This window comes from Lygodium microphyllum, chromosome 8 (assembly GCF_053477565.2).
Source record: "Lygodium microphyllum isolate KBCC chromosome 8, Lygodium_microphyllum_v1.1.10, whole genome shotgun sequence".
Taxonomy (NCBI): domain Eukaryota; kingdom Viridiplantae; phylum Streptophyta; class Polypodiopsida; order Schizaeales; family Lygodiaceae; genus Lygodium; species Lygodium microphyllum.
In genome coordinates, this window is record NC_141142.1 from 35424286 (window position 1) to 35448536 (window position 24251).

At 43.9% G+C, this 24251-nt stretch overlaps 1 protein-coding gene across 2 annotated transcripts in view; it reads left to right on the plus strand.

The window, feature by feature from the left end:
- Positions 1-24251, plus strand: part of LOC148032147 (diacylglycerol O-acyltransferase 1-like) — a 219509-nt gene that overhangs the window by 66219 nt on the left and 129039 nt on the right. For both annotated transcript variants that reach the window (XM_087682786.1, XM_087682785.1), the window contains exons 3-5: positions 4793-4873; positions 4979-5052; positions 19307-19382. In XM_087682786.1, coding sequence (XP_087538912.1) covers positions 4793-4873; positions 4979-5052; positions 19307-19382 — 231 coding nt within the window. The remainder of the gene's footprint in view (positions 1-4792; positions 4874-4978; positions 5053-19306; positions 19383-24251) is intronic.

Below are 24251 nucleotides of genomic sequence, written 5' to 3' on the forward strand. Positions count from 1 at the left end.
TGTAGCATTGCATCTCCACCTCACTCTTCTCTTGTTCCCCTTTTGGGATGTGAGAGGGGGTGTTGAGAAACCCTTCACCCTTCACCCGCAGTTTGCGTTTTTGCGTTTCTGTGTTTTGCGTTTAGGGTTTGCGTTGAGGGTTTGCAGCCCCAAAAAGGAGTGCCATCCTAGACTGACTGTGCCTATATATAGACCACTCTCTCATTCATTCCTCACGGCTGATTCATTTAGTCTGTCACCTCTTCTTTTCAGCCTCTCCACTACCCTTACACCCCTTCAGGAGGACATTGCGGTTCGTGGTTCGTGGCTGTCTTCATCATCTTCCTTGTGCTACGGCACCCTTGTTCCCTTGTATCACATTCACTCCATGATTTAAAACTTCATCATTCCATTCATCAGAGTTTCTTCTCTCTTCTCTTTTCTTCTCCATGTTTGCCGAGTTCACTTTGTGTTCCTCCCCACAAATCCTACTGTCTCGCTGATACATCATCTTTTGACAGATGCTCCAAGTCACTATCTACCAATTGCCTATAGCCTTAGGAGAAGTCAAGTGATCCATCCTACTTGTGGAAGGTTGGGTCCCTCTACACATGTTTGGTACCAATTTTGAAAACAAAGGCCTCCTATTCTCCGTTCGCAATACCTTGGAAGTCTATGTCTTTGCCTTGTTGATCCTTTAGGGTCTCTTGATTATTGAAGTCACCTTGAACAATCTAAGAGTCCACCTTGGGCAAGCTAGCTACCACCTCAAGCCAAAAAGTAGCTCGCGCTCTGACCTCTATTGGTGCATAGATGTCGAGGATTCCAATGCAAGAACCGTTTACATCTCACCTGATCCACAAGGCCTCCCTTGTGATAAAGGTCCCGTGATCACTTACACAAGGCAATAGAATTGAGCCAATCGAGGTGCATATGCCTTCCCTCTTGCCCATAGGCATTGATCGAGAACTCCTTGTAAGTGAAGGATCCTTCAAGGAGCACCTTTGCAACTCTGCTAGCTTGAGATGAGAAGAGCTTATGCACTTGACAATCGATGCATCCAACAAAGGTTGACTGTAACTCCTTTGGAACAATCCTTGGACATTGTGCTTCAATAAAATGATTACTTTTGTTCTACAATGATATGTGTATTCCAATGGGAATCTCTAGGGTTTGCTGAGTACAGTCTTGTTCAACATGGCCAAAGAAAAGGGGGAATTGGCCATCATTTAGTGATGCTTGGTGGCCAATTTGGAAGGCGAGCTTTACTCCACCATACAAGCCCATGGGGGTAGTAGGCTTATGATGCTTGTAGGCTAGGCAATCAACTGAGCCTCAATCAACATGTAGTATCAAGTTCCTTGGGAGAGTGGCTACTCAATCATGTCCCAACCGAGGCACCACTACTTGTGGTACACAAAAGAATGGTGAGGTGAGGGAACTTTGCTCTAGACCTCTTGTTTATGTCCATCATGCATGTAGGCCAGTGCTCCAAAAAGTTCTTCAAACTGCCACCTCCTAGCCATCGAGACAAGTGCTACCCCACCAAGGCAGATGACCTTCGCCACCTTCTCCTCAGACTAGTCATTGTAGTGTATAGCTTGTAGAAAGGAGTAGTTCGGCTTGTCTAGAGGAGCTAGGAGTTGCACCTTGCCATTCCAAGATTTGTGGATCAAGAAGATTCCCACCTCCAATGGAAGTAAGAATCTCCCATATGTAGCAACTCTTATCTACAACCAAGGCCATTAGTGGTAGAGCTTTTGTGGAAGAAGCTGGGTGTAGTGCAGGAGTGTCCAATTTGTTGGGGACATGGAATCTCTAGTTAGACAAGAGGAGTTGCTTTGCTATTGTCAGTGGGAAGGCTTCAGGGCGTGACACTAGTCATTTCTTGAAGGGGAAGGCCTAAGGGTAGGATAAATAGGGGGAGGGTGAGAAAAGGTGGCACTTGAGGAGCAAGGGGTGGGGAGGATTTGGGAGGTGGGAAGGTGGTACTGTCTACTATAGGGCAGACTGTGGGGGAAGGGGAGGGTAGAGGTAGGGGAGGGAGAGGGGTGGAGGTAGAGGATGATGATGCTTGCGTAGAGGAAGGGGCTGCCATTGCAGGGTGCCACACTAAACGGATGTTGTCCCTCCTAAAGTCTCTGCTCTCAGTTGGGGCTGCATGGGCCTCATTGCGGCGATGTTGAACTGTGGTGGCGAATCTACCATCATGCACCATAGGGTGGGATTCCATTTGGCGATTGGTCTCTTGCCAGGCGTGCTTACGTCCAAATTGTGTATACTCTATAGCTTGATGTTTGGAAGATGGCATCTGAAACAATGACTAGTTTGCCATGTGACGATGATCTACCGACTTAGTGACATCTCCAACTATTTAGGTATTTTCTTGACATCTATGTGACAATTGCCACGTACTTTTGGTACCTCTGCACTTGTCATCTCATCTATGTAAGGATGTAGGGAGCATGGGGCCAAAGAGGCATTTGAAGTCATTGACTAGCTAATGATTCTCCATTGGAAGGCTTGGCAAGAGGGAACCTATGGTATAACTCAAAATTGGGGACTGTAGTGTCGATGAGAAGGGTAGCACGGAGCCAATCACGAAATTGTGCTTGAGAAGGTGAGTGACCCACAATTGTCTATAGGCTGTGGTCTCCTCCAACTCCTCCATGGCTTGAACCATTTGGTGTTGTTTCTTAGAAAGAGCCACATGCAAATATTTCACTTGGGTGAAGCCGTGGTTTGCGCTTATATTGCACTAGAGGTTTCCATTGCATGTACTTCTTCAAGGACCTCCCAAGCGAGTTCGTGGCTGACTAAGGAACAATTGAGGAAGGGGGAAGGCTGCAATAGGGAGAGATAGCATAATGAACATAGTTGGGAAGAGGGGTGATGCGGCATGATAAAGAAGTTGTGAGACTCAATAGAAAGGGGATACAAAGAGGAGAAAGAAAAGAGATGAGATGCAAAAGAACTGAGAAACACTGATTTGAAACATTGATACAAGGCTGCACACAATCAGCCCTTGTGTGTTGTGGAGGTGTGTCAGTGAGGGTGCCAGACTGATGCAGAGGATCTAAGGAAGATGAGTGAGAATGATGATGGCTGGAACGATGGATGATGGTGGGAGGCATGAACTTGGGCAGCTACATATAGAAGATGACCAGAAAAACAAGTAGGTGCTGAAACCAACCTTCCTTCTTTGAAAGGGTGGTAAATAACCTAATTAAGCACTAATTACAGCAATCATAAAATTCACATAAACTGAAATACAAATGTTACTAATCAATCTTGGACATTGGAGACTCAGTCGGCTCCAAAAATTGACGTAGTATTTCTTTAGCTTTTATTGGAATAGGATGAAGTACACTGAGATTTGGCTCCAATCTCCTTCAATTTTTAATGCTACTTGCTGTCAAAAATGACCAGCAAGCCTTCAATGATGCACATGGATGAAGACAATGTACAACATATCGTGTAACACCCCCTCTCAAATCTTGGGAGTGGCTGAAGGAGAGAGTAGCTGAACTTTTGATATTTGCATGTTGATGAAGATGTCAAGCGAAGTAGCACAACCCCGAATAAAATCTACCTACATGGTATGTTACAAACTAATTTTTAAACCCTAAAAGGATAATAACATCTAATGTAATATGGGTCTAAATCAGGAACTGCAGATTGTACACTAAAATATGAACTCAATCGACTTGATTACACATGAATGAATGGAAACTAGGAATGCATGAGAGTATCCCACTCTTAGGCAGCTCAACACATGGATTGCCACCTCATTCCAATGTTGCACCTACCTCTATAAAGGAAAAAGGGAGTGGTGGTCTTTCAAAAGATCAATCTCCATTCATGGACACCTCATAGCACCTTTTTCAGGTGATTATATTCATATTTAGATATTGTTATTTAAAAGAAGAGTGTTTTTATCAGCCACATCAACAAAGATGAGAAAGACTCTATGTAAGGCATGACAATGGATTGGAATCTTGAGCCTCACACCCAAATTCCGTTTAAACAGCTGCCACTAATTGATTTTGAGCTTAAGCTTTTGGGTATGCATTCTGTTGCATTATGAAAAAAGATACATTGCATCAAGGTGATTTCTTGCAATTTATAAACATTGCCGTCTTTGGACCTGCAAAGAAGGAAAGGCGGAGTATTTCCAAGAGAGAAATGAAATCATTTGCAAATAAGCTGTCTGAGTACACTGTGGGATGGCATCAAGGGGGTTGATGTGATATTGCGCACATTTTGTGGCCAAATGTTCATATTTATGGCATGTAAATTGTAGTCTTGAAAAGACTTCCCCATTTTAGCTAAATTCCTTCTCCATTAGTTATACATCTTCCCCGCACACACAAACATAGACACATACAACATACATCTTCCTTTTTTTACAGTCCATCATGAGTTCTACAACTTCTACTAGTGGATTTGAAGTTTGAATCTTGTCCAGTACTGTTCAACAAAATCACAAACGATAGAAATACAAGTGTTATTATTGCTCTTTGATCTGGTGTAACATACCTGCTTTTGAATACGATTGTTTATTGGGTGCCTGCTTATGTCTTCACTTCTAACATATAGCCCTTGGAGGGGGAAATACACTATGCTTGTAAGTGCAAACCTTAATATATAACTTTGTGTGTGCTTCTAAGATGATTCTTTTAAAATATCTATTTGCAATTTCTGATGCAAGTTGCAACACATGAGAGTTTCCCTGCCATACATGCATGTGTACCTGTTTCAGATGCATGAGTTTTTGCATGTGAAGTTCTGAAAAAAACTTGATATTTTGCAGAGCCATGCTGGACTATTCAATCTATGCATCATTGTTTTGATTGCTGTTAATAGCCGGCTTATAATTGAGAATTTGATGAAGGTAAGCATTATTCCAGGTTTCAATAACACACATTAGCAAAACAACATTCTTAATTTATGAGGATGAAACCTCCCATGTGCTGATGCTTACTCTTTTATGTGCTAGTATGGCTTACTCATTCAAACTGGATTTTGGTTCAGCTCCAAATCACTTAAAGACTGGCCCTTACTTATGTGTGGGTGAGTTGCCAATTGTACTATTGTTCAATTCAAATAACAGAGTGAATGCATAATGTTGTCCTTTTCTTAAAGGCTGTATGTGTGTAAGCATGGCAGGGAGGGAGGAATTTTGGCCTTTGTAAGGTGTTCATGAAAGCTTGTATCTTCTCAAATGTCACCACATGGGCAGTGAGTTACAGTTGGATTTGAGCCAGTTTTGAGCATTGCAGCAGTGTTCTACTCTTTTTCTGCTCTTTTACCCTACTTTGGAGTCCTGGCAGTATGTGTGTGTTGTTTCCAGCAATCACCCTGCTGTTCCAGTAGTGGTGGTGCATGTTTTGGCAAATACAATTGGTATGCCTCCCAAACCTGCATTTTAGTGCAGGAGGCACACCCAGAATAACTATGATTTGGCTGTTCTCAGCCTGCCCAGCTCAGTATCTGCAGCTTTGCATTTTGTGCCAGATTTTCCTTAAACACCTTCAGATTGATTAAACGGCTGTGTTCTCTGCCCCAACCAGAAGTGCCTTTGTTTGGTCTCTTCTTAGATTGAATGTTTCAAGAGTCATTTCTAAGGTTTTGGGGTAATTTGGAGCTTCTGATTTTGTTGGATTGGCCAAATTCTGCATAAAGAAATTTCTGTAGCAGATTTGCAGCTCACATCTGTTGTATCATCTTCTTGCTCTGGCATCAGATCTAGATTCAGTCTTGGCAGAAACTTTTCCTTTTAAAGTGCGAGCAAATAACTTCTAAAGCCTATGGTCACTGTGACATTTCAGTGGGACCCAAGCAAAGACAATATTAGGAACTAATTGTCATGGAGATAGTGAATCTTAATGCACAACATGTGTTCGACACTCTCAAACAAGGAATTCCTAGAATGTAAATTGGGTTGGGATAAACCTGTGCTGACTATTAAGTACAAAATGCAACTGCCTGAAATAGTCCACTCAATTAGATAATTATCACAAGACTGCTGTGATTTTCCTCTTCCCATGCAAGTGTCATTCAGCAAGGCCTGTAGCCCCATGGATGAAATAAAAGTTGGTCTTTTATGAAGGTGTGTACTTTCACATCTTGAGGATCTATGGAGTGCATCTCACGGATGTCACACCCAAATAGAAATTGTTAGAGTTTTCCCTTCTTTGGCAAACAAATGGTGCATGCTTTGCCATGATCATTGAATAAGAATTTTGAGAGCTTGATATTGTTAGCAGTCATGTGTGTCTTGGACAGTCATCTTCTGGTTGTGAGCCTCAGTCTATGTCAGGTGGGGACATTAGGAGCTCTGACATTCAGTTTGTGATGTGTTTTGATGGAGGAGAGGACTTTCTAGAGCATGCATTAGAGTGCACTTCTTTTTCAGTCAGTTTTAGGTGTTCTCACATTGGCTGGTTAGTTTCCAGCTTCTGCATTTCTTTTTTTTGTGGATCTAGACTGCATTCACATTGACTCGGATCAGGTGACCAGCTGATCAAGTAGGTGACAACATTTTCTTGATTATTTTATTCATGTTGGCCAGCATTTTCGGGGCTTATTTGACCAGGTCAGCCAGATTTGGGCATTTCTTGCTATTTATAGCAGGGTGATTTGGTGGCAGCCATCATTCATAGGTTTTCTACTGCAGATCTCAGCACACTCTAACATTCAATGATTCTCCTTTGTCTTCAGGTGCTACTTTCCGTCATTAGCCTGACCCGGTGCCCTCACTAACAGCCTTGGGTTGCATGCAGGGATAGATCAATCCTCTTTGTATTCAGCATTATTTTGGAGTTCGTTGCAGATTTTCTTCTTCCATTCTCTTCTCTCGTTGCAAACTTTCTCTTATCTTCTCTCTTTGTGTTTTGTTTCCTCTTCCATTGCACACTCTCACATGGTATCATTGCCAAAGTGAGAGCTCGAAGGTTCTATGAAGTGTAGACCACACTCAATTTGCTGTCTGGAGCAGATCTGTTGTAAAAAACACAGATTTTCTGCCTTGTTTAGGCCTTCTACAAAGTGCGCGGTGCACCTACAACTTCTCTTTGTAGTGTGTAGCTGATTTTCCCTCCATTTGGCCAGCCCGTGGTTGCAAGTCTATTTGAAGAGCTATGGATTACTGGTTTGATGACTTATATGCAGAGACCATTCAGTCTTCCTTCGATAGGCGGTCCCATTAGTTAGACCGTCGCGAAGATCAATCTGAAGATCAACATTCAGAGCCTCCTTGTTTGATAGATTAGGAAGATTGGGACCATGCTATTCTAGCTTTCACAATGCAATATGGGCATATACATGAGGCACAATCGCACATACCAAAATTACCATGCTATGATTTTGTGGAAGCAACCTCACACATATACAACACTGCTGTGCGAGATGCATTGAGAGAGCTAGACACATAGGCCTCTTTGGATGAGTTTACAGGACAATTGGCTGAGATAATACATGCTTTAACAATCTATGCTTTCCCACACTACATTGTCAGATAAACCTCCACGAGGTAATACCCCATTGAATGGCTGGTATGATGATGAGTGCAGAGAGACACAAGCACATTTTCATTGTACTTGGCATATGTACGCACAAGCATGCTTGGACACTCTTTAGACGATTGGTCCGCAAAAAGAAGCAGGAATACGTGAGCAGACTAGAAATAGAAATGTATTCCATGTTCTTGGAATAGGACAATAAGAGAGCATGGAAAAGGATGCATGAGAGCCAACCACCTATACAGATTACTAGACTGGATGATTGGCATGAATATGCTTGCACACTTTATGATGTTCATGCCCAAGAGCCTATGCCACTCCCCTCAATCTCAAGACTAGCAAATTGCAGACTTTTCACAGAAAAAAGTGAGGAATGCCATATGGAAACTGAAAAATGGGAAATCCCAAGATCATAATGGTTTAGTAGCAAAACACTTCACACATGCTTGTGATATCTTGGCACTAGTGCTTGCTCACATATTTAATAGGGCACTCTATGAGGGATTTCCAACCAATTGGTTAGATCATACCATTGTGCTGCTCTTTAAGAGTGGAGACCCTACTGTTGAGCTAAAATATGCATTACTTGCTGATTAGCCTCTAAAACGGGGAGCGGTTTGAGAAAGTTTAGTGGAAATGCTAATTTTTGGGCCGCCCTTCCACATCTATAAATAGACAGGCTGCCCCCATTCAGCAATTATCCTTGTTTTGCAGGTTACACCAGCCCACACACCCTCTGTTGCTGTTGGTGCCCAATTTCCAGCTGCAGCCCGCCTCCATCTGCTGTCTAGCCATCATCGACTGCAGCCACATCATCTTCAGCCTGTCCATTGTTGTAGGCGAGAGCTCTCAGCTGCTAGCGATTGCTCCAAACTGTCCCAGACTGCTGTTCAGCCTACTGTCCATCATCTCCAGGGTCAGCCAGCCTGTGTTTTCAGCATTGCAGGCCCTGACACTCTCAGACACTGTTTCAGCCTCCTGTTTACAGCAAATTGTGCACAATTTCCAGCCCCCGATCGGTGGTACACTGTTGCGTTTACGGGTTTCCAGCCACCAGCTTGCTGCCATTCACTATTCAACACTCCTACACTTGGACTGGTGGTCACAGACATGGGATCCGTCTTCGGTGGACGTCACACTCCGACATTGCTCTGCCCTTGAGCACACTGTACACTTTTACATTCATTTACAGCGTTCATTCACTTCAGAGTTGTGTTCTCTCTCTCCCTTCTTTTGTTTGTGTTTGCGTTTTTGTTTTTGAGTTTTGAGTTTTCCATTTAGGGTTTGAGTTTTGCCCTCTGTGTCTGTGTTTGTGTCTTTGTGTTTCTGTCGTGGTCGTACACTCTGTGTACCCTCAGTGCAAACCCTAGCAGTCTTCTTAACACCGGCGCTACTTAGTAACTAGCGACCTATCATGATTGGTCAAAATATATGGCTCTATTGTGGAACAAGCATTGAGTAATTGTGCCAAGATGCATGGCTTGAGATCAAAAGGCCTAGCTGGTGGGGATATACAACTCTAGTCCATATCTTTACATTGAGGGAAATCATCGAAGAAGGCAAGGCATTTAAGAAACAGATCTACTGTTGTTTTGTGGACTTTCGAGAGAGCCAGAGATAGAGGAACACTACATCTGCTGATGCATTGTATATTATGATATATGAAGCAGATATCAATGTCTGCTTCGAGAGGGTTTAGGACCCACCCTTGAGACGAATCATGTCGTTTGAGGATCAGAGATGCTTGGGTTTCTTCCTCTTGGAGCTTCGGAGGTGCAGAGTAACTATTCTATGGGGAGTAGGAGGCCCCCAGAGCTTGGCTCACATAGATAGAGAGTGGTCATTGACTTTTTCATTGCTACATGACCGAGTATGGCACATACCACTACTATTGCTACACAGCCTACAGGAGTACATCATCATTGGACCTCATCTTTTGCAGGTGCCCCTTTGGATAGAGGAGTGGCACTCAACTAGTCTAGGCGCCCACGCCCACCTGGATGAAGACCTAGAAATCCACACCACATACAAATTAGAGTCATCATTGAGTGCCACAGGAGATAGATGCCGAGACACCTCAGCCATGCAAAGATACATCTCCAAGCATAAAATTCACATAAACTGAAAATGCACACTTTGCTACTTTAATCTTGGAGGACACCCTATTGGCTCCAAAGTTGTGCCCCTTGCGGTATTTCTTTATCTTATATTGCAAATAGAAGAAGTACATCTGAGATCCTCTGCTCTCCTCCGCTACTCCAAGTGCTTTTTGCTGTCAAAATTGTCTAGTAAGTCTCCAAACCAATTTGCCGCTTGGTTTGCTTGGGCATTGGCCTTCACCCTGCTCCTTGAAAGACAAATTCAGCGCCAAATCTGAAATTAGTTGGATGGCTTCTTGAATCTCCTTAAAATTTTTAAATTTCAGCTGCTAGAATTGAAGTCCTAGGCTGTTAATTTTGAGCACCTATCTCGAGATGGTTGTCAAAACCCTAATTTCTATTGTAAATTAGGGTTTACAATAGAGATTGACTAAAATCTATTTCTTTGATAGCTCAAACTGTTGAAAAATACTGAGATAACTTGGGAGATGTCTAGAGGATGAGATAGAATGCTGTGGAGAGAGAAATTTCAAAGTTTCATTGCAAGAAATATTGAAAAATTGCTATTGCTATGCTCAAACAACCATGGAAGTTGTCATCTATGGCTTAGGACCACCAGAAAGACTGTTCCCCCCTTCTGTATGCTATCATGTGCATTAGAAGGACTTTGGGCTGCTCGACAAATGCATCTCCTTGTTGGGGGTAAAGGCGCCTCCACCTAGCCGCCTGTGTATTACTACACTGACATTACTCGTGTCTACACACTGCAGGCGTCGAGCGCCCATCACCGTCACTTTATTCTTTATTCTTTATTCTTTTAGTGACATATGAATAAAGGGAAGGCTGGTCACACATCGTGACTGTTGGAGTTTCCACATTGTGAGTCTCTCTCTCTCTTGCTCTTACTCTCCCGCCATAGCTCTCCCATGTAAGCTTTGATCCTTCTCACCTTTCAAACTGGCATGAGAGCATGGATCTATGACTACTCGAGCTTGGTTCATGACTCCTTTAGTTTCCTAAAGCAGATACTCGTACACAGAGTATGTTCAAGGGTCGACTTATCCCCATATATCTTTGTGGTAGAGATAGAATCATTGGAAGAGAGATATCTTCCTAGACCTAAATCTCTCATCTAGCCTCCTCCAAAAGTCTGATAAGATTGTGATCTGATATTTCCTGTGTATGCGAGTGGGAGGTGGCTTCTCGCTATATCTTGATCCAGCTCATTTGAATCCTCCTCCCTTGCCTAGTAGTGTGGCCAAAGAAGGCCACATCACATGATCTATCAAGAAATGAATCCCTCTAGAGCCCACACCCACTCTCCTAGATACTACTGTAATCTCTGTAGAGGCCTCCTCTAATAGGCCCAATATCCCCATTCATTTGCAAGATAAGTGGTTGGGTTTGGGTTAATGTATCACTTCCTCTCGTAGTATACTAGTACTATGATCCTTTGTTTGGAACATCTTGAGAACTTTATGTAGCCCGAGTCCTCTTGCTGGAGGTGTGCATCCTTCTCAACCAAGTGAATGTATTATCATTGCTAGTTGCAATGACAACTAGAAGGATATCCCCTCTAGAGAAGAGACCAACCCAGGTTTGAGAAATGGTTGTATCTCTCTACTACTTAGGAGGTACTACCTCTATCAGAGCTTCAATCATAGCCTTGGCTCCCCTTAGACCTTGTAGTCTCTACCTTTGAATCTCCTACAATAGCTCGTGGAATGCAAATTAGTCTCCTATTGATGCTGCAACTTGTATGTAGTATCCCTCCAAGATAGATAAGTCCTTTGTTCAAGAGTGTGGCGTGACTATTGTGATTGAAGAGATGAGGCTTCCTCCTTTTTTCTTTGGTTGTAGTTGGTGGTTATCTGATTAAGGCCGGATGAAACAGATCTGCATGCGCTGATAATAGCTCATGCAAAGTCTGACCTCAAATTTCCTACCTAATTCTCTAGTCCTGATCTTTAGAAAAATCCAACGAGTGCTGGGCTGCCATGGTCCTCCATGTATGGGTTGTGAAGAAAACTCCTAGAATTTCTATTGAGGAAACATAGAGTGTATGATCATGACATAAACACAAAGAGAGACACAAAAACACAGAAAGCAGAACTCATACCCTAAACACAAAACTCAAAACTCAAACACAAATAGAAGAAGGGAGCGAAGAACACAACTCTGAAGTGAACGACTACTATAAATGAATGTAAGAGTGTATAAATACTCAAGGGCAGAGCAATGTGTTGGAGAGTGACGTCCATTGGAGACGGATCCCAAGTCTGTGACCACCAGTCGGAGTGAGGAATCTGCAAAATGATGATACTAGAAGGGCTTAGAGCATCAAACGCAAGTAGGAGAAGCTGCGGAGATGGAAGGTGGCCCCTAGATGAGTGTAAATGCAAAATGTGGATGTCACCTAGATGAGAAGAAGCACCAGTGCCTAGAGGAAGAGGCACCAAAAACGCAAGCTGTTGGAGTGTGTAGGAACTGTGACATGGCTGGCCTGGAACCAAATGCAAGCTGTTCAAGGTGATGAAGATGCTGGCGATGGCTAGAAGATGCCAAACGCAGCCTGGAGGAAGGCACCGAACAATGGTTGACAGCCTAGAGGAAGGCTTCAGAGCACTGCAAGGGCAGATGGAGAGGTGGGAGCAGTCTTGAAGGCTGGACAGCCACGCAGAGGTAGAGTGATGGCTGAAATTTGCACTTAATGGTGTGTAACCTGCATAGACAGGAATAAGGCTGAATGGGGGCAGCCCGTCTATTTATAAATGTTGAAGGGTGCCCTAAAGAATTAGAGTTTTTGGGGGACCATTGAAACTCTCTTGGACTGCTTTCCTTTTTAGGGTTTTTCATTAATTAAGTGTGTTTTGGGACTGTCTAAGAACACTAATTAGTTGAAAAGCGTATTTTAGCTCAACACCTCCGCTTAGGCCCAAAACTGAGGCGAGAGGTTAGGCTAACTACTTTGATTTGTACTTACCCCAAGCCATCCCATCCCAAAGCAGCCAGGGCATCGGACACAAAGGGTGCATGTTGGCTCCCGAGTGGCTTACGAAGTCTACATAGGCGATGGTTATCTTACCAAGGGAGTCCAAATAGTCACTTTATAGAGGACATGGCATTGGACGAAGGGTGCACATTGGTTGCCCAGTGGCCTACCAAGCCCTACAAAGGTGGATGGAACCACATTGAACTTTTTTTTAAAAAAAAGTGAGAGGTAAATTTTATGGGATGCGGTCAATCGAGTAACAGTGACCCAAAAAACGAGATTAGGGAGGGTGCACCCAACACATCACAAATTAGTACAAGCGTATCCATCTACTTGAGGGTGTCGAGGACGAGGGAAAAAAAAAGGTGATGAGGTATCCATGTGATAAAGGAGTATGGTGGTGTGGTGACAACAATCGCCGGTAGAAACAACTTAGGATCTGCTTAAGTGGTGTTCTGCACAATGAGATACAAAGTATGCTACATGCTAAAGAATGCTCATGTAACAGGTGCCACTTGGATAGTGTTCCTCGTGGGGAAATTGTTCACTTGCCCTAGCGCCCTAGTACAAAGATGATGAAATCATGCAATGCAAAGGGGAAAGGTACAATAGGAGGGGGGGAGAAGCCAATGTTAAAGACAAAGTGCTGAAGCCTATAGAATACTAAGAAGGGTGGGAACCCCCTCTCAATCTGGATGTAGATGCCGAAGGAGGAAGAGGAGCCTAATGTTAGTCGGTGTGTGGTGACGAGAACCATGATGAAGAGAAGAAGAAGATGATGAAAAGGATGAAGCATCCTGCTGGAAGAGCAAGGTAGAAGTCACTGCCATGATAGCATCAAGAGAGATATTGCACGATCCATCTCAGGAGGGGAAGCCTCTATGCTGGAAGAAGAGCAAACACTCCTACGATGATGAAACCATGAAAGGAATGGCACGCATCCCCATGTTTCCAGCCCAGGAAGGACCAAAGAAAACCTGTAAGTTAGTTCGATTGAAAATACAAAATCCTGCAAAAGAGAGAAGAATCTGCAAGCGTGGAGGTCAGTAGTGAGATGCTTGAAAGCAAAACATAATAGAAAGAAAAAGCTAATTGAAAGTACAATGCAATGAATGTGTATGTGTGTGAGTAAATGCATCGGAAGACACAAGAATGGAAAAGCTAAGGATAATGAATCCTATAGGCCTAACTCTAAGAGTACAAAAAGATGGATGCTAGATTGATTAAGGGTACCCTAAGGGACCTAGAGACATGCTAGTCTAAGAGTGTGGTCACCATTGTGTATGCCCAATAGCAGATCTTTGGCAAGGAAACGCTTGACGAGGTGGAGAGGGAGATGAGATGGATGCATGAAGTGCAATGGGATCGGAACTTGCAGACCAATCAGACAATCCCTCAGGGGTAGTGAAAGAGACTGTCTTCTGAGGTTGTCTGCATGCCACATGTAGAGCAGCAATGACTGGTGCTGAGGGAGCAGATGAAGTAGAAGTGGGAGGCATAGCCCCACTGGACTCTGCAGTCGAGTGGTCTACTGAGGCTTTTTAGCTGGGAGACCTTGGGCCTTGGAGCGACACTTCTTGTCCACATGGCTGGATCTCTAGCAGTATGTGCAAAACCTATTTTTCTTAGGGAGTTGTTGCCAGATAGATCTTGATTCTTTGGTTTCGTCTGAGGAAGAGGTGTCACCCTTGGATTGGCTTGCCTTCGCATCTTGCGAGTTCTTGCCATTGTTGGTTTTCTCTCCTGAAGAAGAGGCAACCAACCCTCTCTGCTCTGAATGAGGCGGTGATGAGGATTTCTTGTGGACTTCATCGTGTAGTCTCGCGTAACACAAGAACTGACACTCAAACTCGTAAAAGGTCGGTAGTCTAGGCTGTGAAATGATGTGTTGCATAAAATTGAATATTTTTTGGGCAACTTAATCAAGAATAATATAACCAGATCATCCTTTGACTTCGGAGAGCTAGTAGTAACGAACTCAGCGAGTAACTGCCTATATTCAGCCAACTTGACTTTGAGATCATCCCCTTGTTTAATAGAGAACTCTTGAAGCTCAAAGTCGAGATTTATGTGCTGAGTACAATCTCTAGCCACATAGCAGTCAAGAAGGTGACTCCAACGCTTTGACGCGAGCGGGAAGTGCTGTAACTGAGAGTGAAATTCAGGAAGCAATCCTTGCATCAGCTCAACATTGGGTGTGGCATTGTGGGCTCTCCATTGATGGATGTGGTTAGGGTGAGCTAGTCGAGGGTCCGACATAGGCTTTAGACCAATGACGAGATCACAAAGACCCTGAGACTCAAGCACTTGTTGCATGAAATTTGACCAAGTGGTAAAATTTGATCCGTTAAAACGAGTCTTATCCGTGAAGGCATTTTTGGCTGTTGTAATAGGAGTGGTAGTGCTAGGGGATAGATAATGGGGGAAAGGGTAATGTGTCGGTAGGATGGGGGAGTAGAGTACACTTGGGAATGGGCCCCGGAGTGCCCACCAGGCATATGGTGAGTGTGCAAGGTGGATCCATAGGTAGGTATGGGTTGACTAGGCATGGGCATGGTAGCCGCATGAGGAACCCAAGGAGGTGTGATGGGAACACATGGAGCAGAAGATGGGAATCTTTGCATAGGTGTAACCCAAGGAGAGTGTGAAGACGCATCATAAGCTCAGGATGGAAACCCCTGCGTCTGAGTGGTCATGTGAGATGTGAATCTGGGGGTAGTGAGGAGGATGTCCATCACAGTCGTCCTAGGTGCTATGGGTGTGCTCATTTGCGGAAAGGTGAGAGGCATTGTGTTAAAGGGTGACATTCCCCCTAACGAAGTACCAAGGTGCAAAGAGGTAGAGAATGAGAAAGTACTAGGAGCGGAGATGGAAGATCCAACCCTTAGTGTGTGTGATGCGGATGTGGAGTGTAATCCAAGGTTTTGAAAAGATGATGAGAGGTGATCAAGGTGTGATATAGAAGAGGGTGGGATGGGAGGAAATTGAGAAGTGTGTGTTACATGCTCATATGAAACAGAAGCTGTAGGTAATACCTGAATTACATCTGCTTCGAGTGCCCCCTCTATTGAAGTTCACATACACAAAGCCATCTGGATCCTGTACCTCAAAAGAAGAAACATGCAAGGGTTTTGATTCATGCAACTTAAAAGGATTGTACAAACTTGACACTGGACCTGGCTGAGATGATGAAGATGGATCACCAAACGTTCTGAATGCCGTATATCCTCCATGATCGGAGAGGTGGCCAGCCTCACCAACTGGTCCGAATGTGGTAGTAAAACTCGTAGGAGGGGTGTAAACATCAGCATACTTGTTGTGATAGTACTCCTATGTCATGTGGATGAAATATAGAATAGGAGTAAAAAAAGAAGGTGACGGTGAAGGTGGAGTGTCGTCATCCTCACTGAGTCCATAATGCTGTCTCAAGGTCTCCGATGATGGAGAAGCTTGATAGGACATCATAGGAATTGGAGAAGAAAGGTGTCTGTGACATTGTGATGTTATGAGTCGTATTGTGTGCCTCGCGCAAAACCAAGCTCTCTACAATATTTGCAGGATACTCTTTACAAGAGCACCAGCTTTGATACCATGTGAAGAAAACTGCTAGGGTTTGTATTGAGGAAACACAGAGTGTACGACCGTGACAGAAACACAAAGAGACAGACAGACACAGAAAGCAAAACTCGAACCCTAAACGCAAAACTCAAAACACAAACTGAGAAACTCAAACATAAACAGAAGAAGGGAGAGAAGAACACAACTCTGAAGTGAATGAATACTGTAAATGGATGCAAGAGTGTACAGATACTCAAGGGCAGAGCAATGTGTCGGAGAGTGACGTCCACCGGAGATGGATCCCAAGTTTATGACTACCAGTTGGAGTGAGGAATCTGTAAAACTATGATGCCAAAAGGGCCTGGAGCACCAAACGCAAGTAGGAGAAGCTATGGAGATAGAAGGTGGCCCCTAGATGAGTGTAAACGCAAACTATGGATGCCGCCTAGATGAAGAGGAGCACCAGCACTTGTCGCTTGGAGGAAGAGACACCAATCGCAAGCAGCTGGAGTGTATAGGAATTGTCGCTTGGTTCAAACGCAAGCTGCAGAAGGTGATGAAGACGCTGGCAATGGCTGGAAGATGCCAAATGTAGCTTGGAGAAAGGCGCCAAATAGTGGGTGACAGCTTGGAGGAAGGTGCCAGGGCACTGCAAGGGCTGATGGAGAGGTGGCAGCAGTATGGAAGGCTGGACAGCCATGTAGAGGTAGACTGATGGCTGAAATCTGCACTCAAGGGTGTGAAGCTTGCACAGACGGGAATAAGGCTGAATGGGGGCAGCTTGTCTATTTATAGATGTTGAAGGGTGCCCCAAAGAATTAGGGTTTTTAGGGGACCATTGAAACTCTCTTGGACTGCTCCCCTTTTTAGGGTTTTTCATTAATTAAGTGTGTTTTGGGGCTGTTTAGGAATGCTAATTAGCTGAAAAGAGTGTTTTAGCCCAACATGGGTGTGATAGATTGAAGCCTCCCTATTAGAAGCTTCTTCCAAGGTTCGTTGCTTGGAAGAAGACCCTTGACAATGAGCTTAGTGAATAAATCTTTGCTCTAGCAATCCGGGTCTATGATCCCCAGAGCTCCTTGGGATTTGGGCCGTATGATAACATCCTAAGCCAACTTTGCTTGAGCGAGCTTCCATCTCCTCTTGACTAAATAAAGTTCCTAATAAGGTGGTTCACTTGGCCAATGCAAGACCTGGAGAATGCCCAATAGGAAGTGATGTGCCACATGGTCATGAGAAGAACTTGGTTGGTGACCACCACTTCTTGCTTTCAAGAGCCTTGTAGAGCCCCAATAAAGAGAGCTTTTGTGTGATGCTTAGAAGAAGAGGTGTCAACTGCTTCTCTGAGGTAATGTGAATTGGCACATGGTATCCAAGTTATCTCATTGTAGTCCCATGGGAACCTTGGTGAAATCCTCGTGCAGTTGCCATTCGGACTGCCTAGTGTTGCATACCCATGATCCATAGGATTTGTGTTAAGTAATCCTCATACTGTTGCAATTCGGAATGCCTAGTCTTGCATATCCATGATCCATAGGATTTGTGCTAATTAATTGGGGCACCTATTGCTTTGCAAAATGTTTCCATGGCTGCTACAAAGCCCTAAAGCTAGTTTCATCCTTGTCTAAATAAATTGCTGTGTCATCTTCAAGCTCCACATCAATTTGCTCCTCAAACTCAAGGATGAGTAACCTGATGCCTTCAACACCTGTGGCTTTTTCTCAAGAGGGAGCTATAGCCTTTGCCACAAATAAGAACAGGAAGGGGGACTAATTGACAGCGTGTTTTACTGTTCTATAGATGTAAAATCAATCAGATAATGATGAAGGCATAGAGCGCAGTGTAATCTTTGAAAATGTTTAGAAACCTTAGAAAAATCTTCGGGATATGTAATAAGCCTTACATTATAATAAACATTACCTTGAAATGGTCATTGTACCACAAAATATTGCAGCGAATTTGTCTCTGATTTCATTCATTGTGACCACTGCTACTAGAGCCCGTCCAGATGCCCAGGGATGTAACATAGTGCGTCTAGTTGAGAAGGGTCTGGGTCTCCAAAGTTGTAAGACTGGCTATCTAAGGTCATCATCATAGGATAAGTGCTCTGGAATCCTGATACTAGAGTGGGGTCCTGCAACTCTCTCAAAAAGTAGCTGAATCAGTGAGTGATCAAAAGAGGGTCGTGATGGGGATGATGCCTTCTAGACTGCCCCTCTCATAGGCCTAGTCATTGACATAAAATCGATCAATCTTAGAGAAGGTCCTAGCTCCTGTTACCTTGTCTCTCCCGGACAACTAAAGTGAGTCTATAAACCTGCCAAACTCTGCTGTGAACCATTGGTCCTGTTCTCTGAGCTGAAATAAGAGCTACTCCCAGGCAGGCTGCTCTCTTTCTCTAATGATCTCTATGTATCTGCCTCTCCTATCCTCCAAGGCCTTCACCATGTTGAAGTTGCCCCCTACGATCCAATGACCAACCTCTGGTAGGGACTGCCCGAGAGTAGCCCAATACTGTCACTTGTCTCTTTGGCCATTTGGGACATATCTGACCAATAGACCAGTAAGCACATCCTCCACTCTCACAGAGACTGACATGACTCTCTCTGGAAAAATATTCAGGTATGAATAGGGACAGACAAAAGAACCCCAATGGGATTGTGTTGGGCATGTGGGGGAAGTGTGTGACACTAGACATAGAAGTTACTGGCTGCTGAAGAGATCTATTGCTCACCCTTGGTAGGGTATTTTGGCCATCAGTGAGAGGGCAGGGGAAAGTAGGTGAAGTCCATTCCCTTAGAGGGTGGTGGAATGACTGGTAGAAGGCGAATACTTGTTTTCTTTCAATGAACTTTGTAGCTTAACACTATGAATAATAAAAGATTTTTGTTTTCTAAAAATGACACTAATTACTTGGTTAAGATCTATAGGATCTTTCTGTGTTTACACTCAAGGCACTTAAATCTATGTACTCTGCTAAGGAGTCTTATGCTTTCAGTCAGTAGTATAATGGGAATTATAATGTCTTCGTCCATCTTTATTTGTTTGTGGAAGTTTAGTAAATTGATCATTGGGTATGTACAACATGCAATTTTCTTTATTATGCTTCAAGGCTACTCTTGCTAGTTGCTAACTAAAATTTCCTCTTTTCGTAGTGCCCTTCTTCCAGTGTTTCCACTTTGTTCCTTTTTGCTTGAAAAATGGAATTCGCATTGTCAACTACCAGAATGGGTACGTAACTCTGAATTTTCCAATTTCTATACTGGAGCAGAAATCTATGTAACACCATAGAGTCGTTTTTCATCTATGTGTTTTGGTTCTAATGTATGTTTGAAAGGCATGAATTCTAGTAATCTGCTCACTTATGAAAATAGAAGTCTATTAAAGTCATTCAGCCACCAACACCTTGAAAATGAAAATGTAAGTAGGGTATTTAGAGATTGACATCTCCTAGGCTGACTGTTCTTTAGGGAGAATTCCTAGTGCAAGGGCTGTATAAAGAGCTAGTCAGACACACTATAATGCCAAGCCATTTGTGGAGTCCCTATGTGGAAGAAGGTGCTTATTTCTCACATGCTCTTATCTTCTTCTTGTATGCTTTGAGTCAGTGTATACTCTCTCCAATTTAACTTTGAGGTTATGAAGATTCTGTCCAAAGAAACGAGTTCCCATTTATGCCAATGTCATGCAGGCTGCAGTTCACTGTATTTGAGAAAATTCCACCCTTTAGCCACTGCTTGTAGGTCACAATCATCTCTGCTGAGTCCCATGGAAGAGAGCTCTCTCTCATATCTTATGGGCTATGGGGCAATCCTGAAATAAATTGACTTTGAGTCTCCTCATCTTATTCACATTTTGAGCAAGCTAGTAGTCCTACAACCATAACGTAGCCAAGTGCCCTACCACTACATTCTTATGTGCCATGAGACAAGGAGAGTAAAATCTTTTTAGGCCTAAAGACGCCCTCTAATCTCAGTCAAAAGTTTGATTATAAGGGTCAAATAATATCCATGTTGAGAAATTGTTGGGGTTGTCATGAATGTACTTATATGCATCCTCCTCCCTAGTTTGGTTGTGTATTAAAAAAATGGATTGTTAGGAAGCCTCTCTAGGATGTCTCTACGATACCTCATGGATCAAAAACGATCTCTACAAGAGCCTCCTCTACTATGCCCAATCCCTCAAACCCTCTGTGCAAGTGGTTGAATATTGGTCAATATATCAAACTTGATCACAATAAGGTGGCGCTTTGGTCTTCAGTGGTGCCCAAATTAAAGTCAATGTCCTCCCTTGTGACTTTGATATCCCGCTTAAGTGAGAATTGTCCCTCTTGACTTTGGCATCCTCCTTGATTGAGAACCAGACTTATCACTAAGGAGAACATCTCCTACCTAATGGAGAACAAAAAGGAATCCCTTCTACTAGGGGCCTAGTGCAATGACTTGGTCCTTGTTCCCCAAGTGTGACTAGGCCCTTATGTGGCCTAAGGTTTTCAAACCTTATGAAATCTTTAAAAGAATCAATAAAACAAAATCACATTGTTGTGTCCATTGCATTGTCACCTTTATCATGATCATTGCCAGTCTTGATGGCACGTTGGAGCACCATGGTGAGTTTTGAAAGCTTGAGGAGGAGGAGATGTGGACGGTAGAGAGAGGGAAAGAAAGAAATAAAGAAAGGCGAGGATGGCCTATGAGACCTTAACCAATACAACTGGTATGACCATCTCTCATCAGAGAAGAAAAACCAAATTATGTCTAGATCCACATGATAAATTGAAATGAGAAATGAAAAATAAGGAAAGAGTATAGAGTATCTCCCTATCAGTGTATGGAATCCACCAAAACTCTGCTGGCTGTCTTCGACTGAGTAAGCGTGGTAATCTTCGTTTGTAGCGAGCAATCGTGGTGCGAATGTGTCGCATATGAGCATGCCTATGTTGCGGAGGAGGTACCCTAGGACGTCGTGCTCTGCATAATGCTGTAGCTTTGTCTATTGTGATGCCACCTAATGATGTCCCTCGATGGCGCCTGTTAGTAGGAGATGTAGTGTCTAAGGCGGTAGTGGTTGGGGGGTTAGCTATACTGAAAAAGTCTGTAACTAGTCTTTGGGGGTTAGCTCATCCTCTAATCGAGTCATCAAGCACCCTTGCACGTTCAGTTCTGCATCATCTTTGTCTTTGACCATTCCGAGCAGGAGCCAATTTAGCAAACCCTAGAGTGTCCCCATGAGCATACACCTTGCATCTTGAAATGCGAACCACCTCTACTTTAGTGGAGCGTGAGATCCTAGGAAATTGATTGTTTAGCAAGAGCTGTAGCCAACCCTTGCAGGATGTATCGACATTCTTCTTCTTTAGGAGCATAAGTTCTCTCTCTCCCATGCTAGCAGACTCCGGAAGGTGCTTCGAAGATATTCTCACATCTATTGGGAGCACTATATCCGTGCCCATGGTAGGAGTGGAGTATGCACGTTGATTGGCTTGAGTTTTTTGTCTTGTATGTGAGGTTATGGGAGGATTGTTGTGGGTGATGCTAGACATTGGGGGTTCATGCATTGGGTTTTCAAATGTCTATGAACCTATCGGGGTTCAAGCACATAGTGGTTTTTGGTGAAGATGATGGTTGGATTATGTGAGGTGGACTCTTGGATTGTTGGAGGTGACTTCAATAACTTGGAGACATTAGAGCATTAGCAAGGTAGAGGCATGGACTTTGAGGGAATTGTAGATGAGGAGCAGGAAGCATGGGAAGTCTTCTTTTTCGCACTAGGATCCGATGATATTTGAAGGACCCCCCGACCTTTTGTAGGTGTGATGGTTGATTGGGTTTCTTTTGGGGATACAACTGGCTGGGTGGCATCCTTCTAGAGCGGTTGGATAGGTTCTATGTCGGAGAGGGGCTATACATGGGGATGATATGTGGGACAGCTAGCAAGGACCACATCATCAAATCATGCTGTAGTTCTCCTCTCTCTAGATGCTCCTACTCCTTACCTTGATCCCTACTCAAATTGATGCAAAACTCAACCTATGAGTGTGAGGAGGTGAGAAGACAAATTAGACAACTCTAGATTAAGGAGTGGACATAGGATGGAGGGATCACAGAGGATGTGGCTGAGGCCTTGGGGAAATTGTGCAAGATTTGTTAGGAGACAGCTCTGTAGGTTTGATAGCAATGCTAGAAGCAGAGGGCCCTATGATGGGATCTGGCAGCCATATAGAGATTACTACAAGAGTCATCCAATGAGACCATGCCCACCATGCTCAGGAGTTGTGGGCATGAATGGCCGTTGTGAGCTTAGAGGAGAGGAGGATAGAGTTCTCGTTCCACACCTTAGTTGCTTTCTAGGCGCGGAGAGGGGACACCATATGCAAAGTGTTTGTCCAAGAGCACCTTTGAGGACCTGATCCTCAGCTTACATGAGGATCAGATCATGCCGTTAGGAGGTGATGAGGCCTACCATTGACTTCTATAGACATCTGTTCTAGAAGGAGCCAATCTTAGTGTGCCGAGCACAATGGCCAGAGGGTTGTAGTGCTCCTTGTGGACTTTGAAAAGGCCTATGATAGGGATAACTTGGACTTCTTGGAGGGTACCATGGCCTTAGTGGATCGTCAGTGTATTTGCACTATATACTTTGGTCACTAGCAAAGTGATCAGAATGAGAAGACATGCAAAGTTCTGACTAGAGTGGTTAGTCTAACAAGGCTTTCCCTTAGCTCCTTATGTCTTTCTACTTTTTGTGGAGGTGATGTCTTATCTCCTTTGTTTGGGGTAAGCGAGCTCTGGGGCCTCGGGTTGCTAGTGCAAGTTGAGACAGACTTGTGGATTTGAGGTACACAAATGACATGGCTCTCTATGCGGAGGATGATGAGTGATGCTTGAGAGAGTGAGGTTGGCATTGGAGGTGTTCTTGCAGGACAGTGGTTGTAAATCAAGTGTTTGGCAAAAGTCATGGTAAAAGTGAGTTAGTTTTCTTATAGACTCCAATTCTTGCACTGAGTCGGGGACATCCGTTTGGGGTTCAAATGGGTGAGCAAGGGCCAAACAGTTAGGTATTTTAGGTTCCAGGTTGGACTTGCCTTGATAACAGCCTAGTAGCTCGTCCCTCTACTTGACTCTATCTAGCGGAAGCTGACCTATTGGAGTAGAGTCTACCTTCCCCCTTGGTGGGAAGAGCCCTAGTGGTCAACCGGGTTCTTTAGGCGATAGCTAGTATGTTGCCTCCAACTAGTGTTTCTCTATGTCATGTGTTACTCAACTATGTTGTCTGGTTTGGAACTTCTTGTGGTCTGGCTTGGATGGATCCAGGGCCTTCCGTGCTAAGGTTGCTTGGGAGACCATCATCGGTCATCACTTAGAGGGGGACCTTGAGATCATTGATCTTGAGTACCAAAGTTAGGCCTTTTTGGGGAAGCTAGTTATTCCAGGGCTAACTCTAGGCACGTAGACATGGAAAGTACCCCTCCAAGAGGGCTTTCAAGAGTGCAAACCTCGTCTAGGTGAGGAGTGAAGATTGTCTTTGAGATGGATCTTCATTACAACACTGATTACGCTATCTAAATCATCCTTCCTTTATAGCTTGCCAGTGGTCTGGTAGAGCTTGTGAAGGCCCTCGCATGCCAAGAGGAGATTTGATAGATGGCTAGTCACTAGAACCCATAGATCTAAAATCGTGATAGGAATTTAGCTAAGGGAGTGCACTCACATTCAGTGGACCAGTTGAGGCTTGCTTGCTTGATCTAGTAGGGTTTTGGAGAGACATCTACAAGGGCGCAGACCTTGAGGTTATACTATAGATAGTAAAACGTGTGAGAGGGGTAGAGGCTAGGAGGCGAAAGATTGGTGCAGCAATCCCATAGTACTAGTTAGGTTCCCCTCCTACTCCCCCCAACACACAATCCCATCCCCCCCCTCGGGGGGCCCTCGACCCTCTCTCTTGTAGGGCCTGTTTACCTTGAGCCAGCTTAGCTAGGAGAGGTAGGGGCAACACAATTTTCAAGCATCCCATTGCAGGTGGTAGCTAGAGTCACTGGTACTCCCCCAAGCACATTCTTTTTATAATAGGAGGGTGGCCGATCAGCCCTTGACATAGGAT